Source organism: Trachemys scripta, chromosome 5 (assembly GCF_013100865.1).
Source record: "Trachemys scripta elegans isolate TJP31775 chromosome 5, CAS_Tse_1.0, whole genome shotgun sequence".
In the NCBI taxonomy this organism is placed as follows: Eukaryota; Metazoa; Chordata; order Testudines; family Emydidae; genus Trachemys; species Trachemys scripta.
Genome location: NC_048302.1, coordinates 133,365,955 through 133,375,279, shown reverse-complemented (window position 1 = coordinate 133,375,279; position 9,325 = coordinate 133,365,955). Strand labels below are relative to the sequence as shown.

General features: G+C 46.8%; 1 protein-coding gene across 3 annotated transcripts in view; it reads right to left on the bottom strand.

The window, feature by feature from the left end:
- Positions 1-416: 416 nt before the first annotated feature.
- LOC117878429 (kyphoscoliosis peptidase-like) overlaps positions 417-9,325 on the bottom strand; it is a 29,898-nt gene continuing 20,989 nt past the window's right edge. For all 3 annotated transcript variants that reach the window (XM_034772604.1, XM_034772605.1, XM_034772606.1), the window contains one exon: positions 417-6,480. In XM_034772604.1, the coding sequence (XP_034628495.1) occupies positions 5,165-6,480 (1,316 nt within the window). In that variant the 3' untranslated portion in view covers positions 417-5,164. The remainder of the gene's footprint in view (positions 6,481-9,325) is intronic.

Here is a 9,325-nt window from a genome sequence, read left to right as displayed (position 1 = left end):
AAAGAGCGGTGCACTGTGCAACTGCCCGCAGGGTGCTTTGAGAAAGGTTTGCAATGCCTCATGGGGCAGGTACAGTGTCACATGATGCAAGTTTTTCAAGTCCATTGTTCCATGGGTATCCTACTAGATTGCCAGCAGCTTTTAAACTTAAGTGTGAGGGGTGGGGAGGAGTGTGTGAGACAGGGAGTGTGTGTGTGTGTGTGTGTGCAGGGGTGACTGTGTGTTGGGGCAGTGTGTGAGAGAGTGGGAGGGTGTGTGAGAGAGACACAGTGTGTGTGTTGGGGGAATGTGTGTTGTAAGAGAGTGAGTGTGTCTACATGCTGTCTTGTAAATTCAGACAGCTGCCGGAAGCAACCAGCCCTGGGGGAGAGGGGCACCCCTGACATCAGCCCCTGGCTCTGCACAGCATTCACACACACACACACACACACACACACACCTCTGTCCCTGCCTGCCTCTGTGTTCGTAGTGTGGGAGAGAGCAGGAGCGTTCCATGTTAATGGTTTGCTCCTGGTTGCTTGGCGCCGAGCAGCAGGTTCAGCTGTCAGAGTGGAGCTTTGAAAGGGGAGGGGCGCAGGCCTGCAGGGCAGCTGAGTTCAAATCAGTGCGCAGAACGGTCACGGCAGGCATTGTGGGATACTGGGGGAGGCCAGTTCTGGTGGCATAACGAACGGGAGTGTCTACATTGATACTTTGTTGTTTTAACTTTGCTGCAAAAGACTTTATGCCTCTCGTCAAGGTGGTTTTATTTTGTCGTTGAAACTGAAGAGTTTTGTCGCCAAAAGTGGCATTGCGGTGTATCCAAAGCTGCCTTTTGGAGACAAAACTCTGCAGTGGAGACAAGGCCTTAGATTCCCAAAAAGCGATAGAAGCTGCTGTAATGTGCAAGCTGTGAGTCCTTTAGGGTTAACGCAAGCTAAACAGCCGGGGATCCCTTGCTTATGCTTAGAAGTCTTGCCCTCTCCCTGAGGTCCAAGCAGCACAAGGATAATAATTTCTTCTTGACTGGGATTTTTATTCCCTTTCCCCAGAGCTCAAGCTGATGGGATGAGCGTTCATGCACATCTCCTCTTCATGGATGTGGAGGGAGCAATCAACATAGTCTTTTGTCCACTGATGGTCCACAATGGCTTGTCTGATGTCTATAGTCCTTCTTTTGTTGGGCAGGAGATGACATCTCTTGTGGTAAACGAATGACTGCAGGGGTTTTCCAGTTTCATTGCAAACACTTTTATAGTTATAGAGAAAACATTTAAATAGTACCTTATAACATGGGGTACAAAGACTATAAATGAGATTAATGCATGCAGCAACTTACAAGCATTTCATAAAGTCTAAATACATTTTTTATAAATCGAATACCATTTTAACAACACTAATACACGGGTGAGCCAGTCTGGATTCCAGCTGTGCTTTTGTCAGTGTTCAGAGGCCAAGGGGCCTTGGCATGAGCAGCATCACAAATACTGTGTGCAGTTCTGGTGTCCACGTTTTAAAGAGGACATTGAAAAATTGGAGAGGATACAGAAAAGAGCCACAAAAATGACCGGAGGGTTAGAGAAAATGCCTTTTGGCGAGAGACTTTGTGCTCAGTGTGTTTGGTTTATCAAAAAGAAGCTTGAGAAATGGCTTGATTACAGTGTCAAAGTACCTTCACAGGGAGAAAATACCAGGGACGAAAGAGCTCTCTGGTCAAGCAGAGAGAGGCAGCACAAGAACTAATGGCTGGAAGTTGAAGCCAGACAAATTCCAACTAGAAATCGGGGACACCTTTTTAACAGTGTGGGTGAATCACCACTGAAACAGACTACCACAGGAAGATCTATGGCGACTGGATGCCTTTCTGGAAGATGCACTTTAGCCCAACCCCAAGACGTGCTTTAGTCAAACCTACCAGTTACTAAGCTCAACGCTGGGCTGCCTGGGTGAAATGGAACGGCCTGTGCTCTACAGGAGGTCAGGTTAAATGATCTAATGGTCCCTTCTGGCCTTAAAGTCTACAAAATTGACTAGACAAAAGGGGGAGGGAAAACAGAAGCACAGGGAGATGAAGGGACTTGCCTCAGGTCACACACCAGTTAAATGGGAGAGCTAGAACTAGAATCCGGCCTACTTGACTCACAGGCGACACCCTGAACTCTAGGCTATGTTGCCTCCTGAGCTGTCTCTGCCTGTGTAGATCTGCTTGCAGGATTTGAGCCTGTGAGATCATTTCTTTTTCTGACTAGATACCCCTTTTTTCTGTTGCTCTTCTGGTCCAGTTCTGTACTCCTCTCTAACCATCCAATTTTAAGCGCTTTAGCGCTTTTACATAATCTTTGTGAGAGAGACAGGTAGAATAAATGGTGACATTTTAGCCTAGTGACTCCCACAAAAAGGGATCTGAGCAGAAGGGAAAGCCTTACATGTGAAGGGTAATACCATGCAGGTTTGGTGCACAAAGGAGATGACAGATCTCCTTTATACAGAGGAGAGTATGAACATGACACACATCAAATGTCCTTGGCGACTCATAGGTTTTTAAGGCCAGAAGGCACCGTTATGATCACCTTGTCTGGCCTGCTTGGGCAGCTCATTTCCCTCTTCTTCAATTGATTTTTTTGGGGGGAAGAGGGGAAATATTAGGCCTGATCGACAGCTGGTAAAAGTGGCACCATCCTGTTCAGTTTAATCAAGGTGTACTGCGAAGGGTTAAGGAGCAGCTGTGGGCCCAGAAAGCCCTGCCCAGCTGCCCCTGCAGGGCATACTCACAGTGGAGGCTGAGCTCAAAAGGGAGCAGTTCAGCTCAGTCTAGGTGGACGGAGCAGGAGAGTAGTTGTGTAGTGCAGGCTCCTGCCAAGAAGCCACTGAGGCCCCATGCGGCCGGGATCAGGCGTTGGGGTGGCCATATTTTGGAATCATATTTTGAACTACTATTTACTGGGCCCTGGCTTGGAACGCTCTGGAGCAGGAAGGGCCCAGGTTCCCCTACTCTCAGTCATTGACTCTCGCCGCCGTGTGACACAGCCCAGAGTATTGCCATTAGGCGGTACTGCCCGGTTTGGACTTCAATGCATTTATGCCAGCTGAGAATTCAGCCCATTGTTTCAAAACCAAAGGAAAATCCTCTTGATAGGATGCACCTGTTGAGAAACCATCAGGGTCTCAAACATTCCCATCTCCAGTGGTGATTCCCTCCCCTATCCAATTATTTATAGGCTGTCCTGTATCTGTGGTACTCTGACTGTTCTCCCTTTTGGGGTACGTAGTTTCCTACTTTCCTTGAACTATATCTTTAGCACCCTGGACCCAATTCTGTTCTCGGTCTGTCCTTACAAGCCCACTGTGGGATTGTGCGTAAGTGTGAGCAGCGTCTGTCCTTGATCCTCATCTTTTTGAAAAAGAAACCTAAATGTGTAACGAATGCCCATGTGCATCTTAGGAGACCTACTTTATTGACAGATACTTGTCATCACAGCCACACCCAGGGCTGACGAGGGCGGGGGGGGAGCCGGTACAAATTACCGGGGCCTGGCGGTCTGGAAGGGGGCCCTGGGCCTGGCTTCCCCCCCTCTCATTGGCCTTGTTTAGCCGCTCCGTCCTTGCTGGGGGTCCCGAAAAAGTTTTTTCACTGGGGCCCGAACCTGTTCTCGGTGGCCCTGGCCACACCTCCTTCCTTGCCAGGTGCTCTATGCCTCTAGCAATGTGTACGCTGCCTAGGCAGATCCATCTCGGTTCATAATTATCCTTGTATCATGTTCCTTGGCAGGCTTTTCTCCCTATTATTCCAGGACTTTTGTGCTTTCCCATTTAATTCTTCGGCTCCTGTAAAATGGGGCCCTTGGCTTTCACCGATGTACCAGCTCAGAAGTTTGATTATTTTCCATGCCCTGGAAAAGCTGGCTGAAGTTAAGTAAAAGCCATTTTTATCCAACTTCTTCAGTAAATCAAACAGAACATTCTGCCTCTGAATAACAGTGGGTAGTGCCCCCTGTCTGTTTCTTTAAAAGCATCCCGAAATAACCCTAGGTATTGCAGCCAGAATTTCCATTTAAAACATCAGTGCAGAGTGGGTGTGGAGACGGTTTCACTGGATGTTGTGCAGAGACCCACTGCATCGCTCTTGCCCTCTCTAGTCCCCCAGCAATGACAGCAGCTTCTAAAAGAGGGTCAGTTCCTATGTTCCAAACAAGGTGGAAATGCTGAGCTAAACTCTGCTTTAAAGAGCCCTTCTGGAGGTGCAGCTGGATATAGTTGCCAGCTCTTCCTATCCAAAACTGTCACATAATATTGTTGTGCAATGTTAAATTGTCTAGCACCACCCCAGAGGTGGCTGCATTTTGGTGGTTGGTGATGTAGTTACTCTGTGTTTATAAATGATACACGTGTTCTGGAAGAATATGAGACTAGTAGAATCCATTCTGTTATATGTAGCAAGCTGCCAGTGCAGTGTTCTTAGCTCTGCTACAAGGGTGTCTGTTATATGATTATTATTTATATGATGTATCTAGGCCAAGGAACTGCTTTCCTGACTGCTGTACCTGCTCCCATTCCAAATCCTCAGCACACACATGTACACGACACTTACACATCATGCTGGCTAGTGAAGGACTGGTAGACTCCATTCCTCAGCTCCTGGAAGAAATTTTAAAGCAGCAGTTAAAAATGACGCACATTCTCCCTTGATAGTATGGGCTCCATCAGGAAATGCTGAACTTCCTTTATACATATTTATGTTTTTAAAAATATTGCTACCACCTGATGCTTTTGGCGCCAGGTGTTTTGTTTGTTTGTTTTTGTTTTGCTCTTAAGAGGAAGAAAACCTTGTTAATTCCCGAGATCTTGAAGAAATGTCAAATAAAACAGGCTGAACCATTATTCAATCTGGTAATAAGCAGTAAAACAATCTTCCTGGAGAGGCGTCGAACAACGGTTTCCCCCGATACATGTAGACTATTAGGAGTCTTCAGTGTTCTGGTTCTAATTAAATTGCTGCATCATCTCTAAGCATCTAAGCATATCTTGCGGGAAGTGATGTGCAATGTACAATTCTGCAACGCCACCTGACGTGCAGGTACTTTGGACTTATTTCTGTGTCTTATCAGAGCCCCTCAATTTTGAGAGCTTCTCGCTTGCTTCCATCACTCTCCTGATCATTTCCAGCTTCCCCGTATCTCTGGATCATTTACCCCGAAGCCCCCTCTGAACTGGGGGAGCTGCCTTCTACATCGAACAACAGGATGACATCCATGCTGGTGGAGTGCTGACTGAACTTCACCGCCAGCTTGAGCACGGTCCCAGCGAGCCCGGTGTACACCTCTCCCTCCCAGATCTTGCTGCGAGTTGGCTGCAGTTCAGTCCTGGATTGCCCGACCACGAGAGCTCTGTAGGCTTTTGGCAGCTTGACTCTGAACCTGATCCAGCTTCGTTCCTGGAGCACTCCCGTCCTGGGCTGTAGCAAGATGCAGCCTCTCCTCCACGTGCTGTACACTCGGGGGAACGGAAGCCACCGTGGCTCGGAAAAGCAGCGGACGACGTAGTCGCAGACGTGAGCAAAGTCCTTGTGGTCCTGGTTCCTGCTGAAGAGCCCCACTTTGTAGAGGCCCGATTCAGGAAGCAGGATACAGATGCTGACCTTGTTTCCCAGATGGGTGAGCAGGATGTATCTCTCCATGGGGTACTTGGTGTTGGTGACTTTGTCCTTACTCAGGATGGCGGTCACTTCGGTGTCCGCCCGGGTGTGGAACGTGATGTTGCACTTACCCTGGTTGGTGTTGATGATGGCGGCAGGGTGGCTGGGGTTAGAAAAGCCCCTACAGCCGGTGCTGATCCCTGTCCCACAGTGCATGCTGAGGCCAGAGGGGAAGAGCTCGTTCTGGTTGATGGGACCAGAGCAACAAATGAGGAAGTTGGCTGCATTTTTGAAGAGGTCACCTTCTAAATCTTTCACAAACACCGAGAGCCTGTAGTAACCCAGGAAAGGACACAGCACGTGACAACTCAGCTTCTCCTCCTCTGCTTGAGAGGCCAGGCACTTTGTGCTCAGGGAGGTGTCTAGATCTTTATTCACCAGCTGGTACGTGGCCAGCAAGGGTCTAGATGTCTGTAGTGTCAACAGCAAAGTTCCTGTTGCAACAACAATCAGGTCCTCTCCGCAGTTGCATTCCTCAATCCCAAAGTCTTTCCCCTTCGGATGGAGGCCCCAGAAATGAAAGGGGTTTTCAGGCAGTTCTTTCTTATGTGACTCTAGGCACTTGATCTGATAGGAACACACCCAGCTATAGGGGTTCTGAGCATCCGACGGGCGTGCAAAGACCATCAGCTCAAACAAGCCCTCCGTAGGGGGGAAAACTTTGAGAGTCATGCTCTTCTCAGACACCGTCAGCATCCCGTGAGTCATGCCTAACACTTCTTCGCTAACGTCGCCACAGAGCTTGGAGAGATGGTAGCTAAATTCTGCTGGATGTGTGCTCCTCAGAGACACTGTTGCTTCCCCGTGTTCTGTAGGAAGGGAAAGGGGTGAAACACTTAAGATCATAGTTCAGTGTGAGCATCATAGTAAACTTAATTCTCAGCCCAAAGCCTCTCTCTTTAGTAACATCAATAAAACCCAGGAAATCTGGGTTCTACACCCAGCCCTTACTGAGCAGGTGAGTCACTTCTCCTCTTAGTGCCCCCTGTTTCCACGCCGGTTAGATGGGAGTGAAGAAATCCCCTCGCCCTTGTAAAGCACTTCAAGGTCTACACATGGAAAGTGCTTTTAGCGTTATTAGGTCGTTTTCCAGAGTGCCCATTGTTAATGGGAGCCGTTCCCTGAACTTATTAGACTTACGTGACAAACCCCGTGTCCCATCCAGAGCATTACTTTTACAGTAGCTCTCCCAACGGGATGCAGGAATCGGAGGGGCAGATCTGGCGTGCTGCTATCATAGCAGCTGGGAAGCTCAGAGGATTGCAGCACAGCTGGGAGAAAATCCCACAGCAGTCAGCCAGACTGTAATCAGACAAGTTCCCACCCTTTTTGGGGGTGTGTGTCACCTTAAATAGAAAAATTCAGTGGGCTGTTGTCTGGGAGGCAGCTCTAAACCAGCAGGAGGGGAAATGCAGGAGTTTCACAGAGCGTACCTGACGAATGACCTGGGTGAGGTTTGTTCTGATGATACAGCTTAGAGCTCAGCTACACAGCACAGAGGAGTTGTGCAAATTTATTAATTGCCTGAGGCAATTTATACCTCTGCGTCCCTTACTTTTCCTTTTCTGAGTCTTTCTTGTTTGGCTTTTTAACTTTCTTTTGACACGGATACGTGTGCATATCTTGTATTTTAAGGCAGAGGCAGAATATCTTTTAGAAGAAAGCATTATTAATGAGAGAAAGATCTTTAGGAGGATGGATAGTGTGTGTGTTTGTACAGCACCTAGTGCCGTGGACTACTGGTCCATGCTGGGGCTCCAAGGCATTACTGCAATACAAACATATAATCATAGCTACCCAGGACACCGTTAAAGACCCCTGGATCCTACACATCCCTATCACAACAGCAGTGTACCTTATCTGTGCAGTAAATGCCCCAATAACAACTGTGTGGGTGAAACCAGTCAATCACTATGCGCTCAAATGAACGCATTTTTTATCATGAAAAAACAAAAACAAAAAGCCCACATCACCTGTGGGCAAACACTTGCCACAAAGTGATCACTCCATATCTGACCTCTCAGTCCTCGTTCTCAAAGGCAACCTGCACGGTCCTTTCAAAGGATGAGCCTGGGAATTTAAATTCATAACTTTGCTAGACATTAAAATTATCCTGGGCTTAATAAAGACACTAGATTTATAGCTTATTATCATAATCTGTAACTCATTAACCCCCCTTTTTTTGCTCCATGACTGCAGGGCTGTTAATGGGCCACATCGCCTTGAATGGTCCCTTAGAATACATGTTAACTACTTATGCTAAACAGTCTGTTCCACCTTTTGTTTAGCTGTGACACTCTGAGTACAATTCCCAGGCCAGAAGAAGAGCTCTGTGTAAGCTTGAAAGCTTGTCTCTTTCACCAAAAGAAGTTGGTCCAATAAAAGACATTACCTCACCCACTTTGCCTCTCTAATGCAGGGGTAGGCAACCTATGGCACATGTGCCAAAGGCAGCACGCGAGCTGATTTTCAGTGGCACTCGCACTGCCCGGGTCCTGGCCACCGGTCCGGGGGACTCTGCATTTTAATTTAATTTTAAATGAAGCTTCTTAAACGTTTTAAAAACCTTATTTACTTTACATACAACAATAGTTTAGTTATATATTATAGACGTATAGAAAGAGACCTTCTAAATATGTTAAAATGTATTACTGGCACGCAAAACCTTAAATTAGAGTGAATAAATGAAGACTCGGCACACCACTTCTGAAAGGTTACCGACCCCTGCTCTAATATCTTAGGACCAACATGGCTACAACAGTAGTCCTTTCTGGCCAGTCATTTCCCATTCTGTATTTGTTCTGTTGATTATTCCTTCCTAAGTGTAGTACTCTGCATTTGTGTTTATTGAATTTCATCCTATTTATTTCAGACCATTTTGCCAGTTTAAGATCATTGTGAATTCTAAGCTTGTCCTCCAAATTGCTTGCAATCCCTCCTAGCTTGGTATCATCCTCAAACTTTATAAGTGTACTCTCTATGCTACTATCCAAACCATTTATTGAACAGAACCAGACACAGGACAGATTCCTGCAGGGCCCTACTCAGTGCCCTTCCAGTTTGTTTGTGAGCCACTGATAATTACTCTTTGGAAATGGTTTTGCAACCAGATATGCACCCACCTTATAGCAGGTTCATCTAAGCTATATTTCCCTAGTTTGCTTATGAGAAGTTCATGTGAGACTGTATCAAAAGCCTTAATAAAGTTGAGTTATATCACATCTACTGCTCCCCACCCCCCAACCACAACGTTTGTTTCGCTGTGAAAGAAGGATATTAGGTTGGTTTGACATTATTTGTTCTTGACGAATCCATGTTGACTGTTACTTATCACCTTATCTTCTAGTGTTTACAAACTTATTTGCTCCACTATCTTTCTGGGTACCAATGTTAAGCTGACCAGGCCAGGATGACTATGAGCCACCAATGTGACATGGCCATGCAAAAAGCTAGTGCGGTCTTGGGATGCATCAGGCGAGGTATTTCCAGTAGAGATAAGGAGGTGTTAGTACCGTTATACAAGGCACTGGTGAGACCTCCTCTGGAATACTGTGTGCAGTTCTGGTCTTCCATGTTTGAGAAGGATGAATTCAAACTGGAACAGCTACAGAGAAGGGCTACTAGGATGATCCAAGGAATGGAAAACCTGTCTTA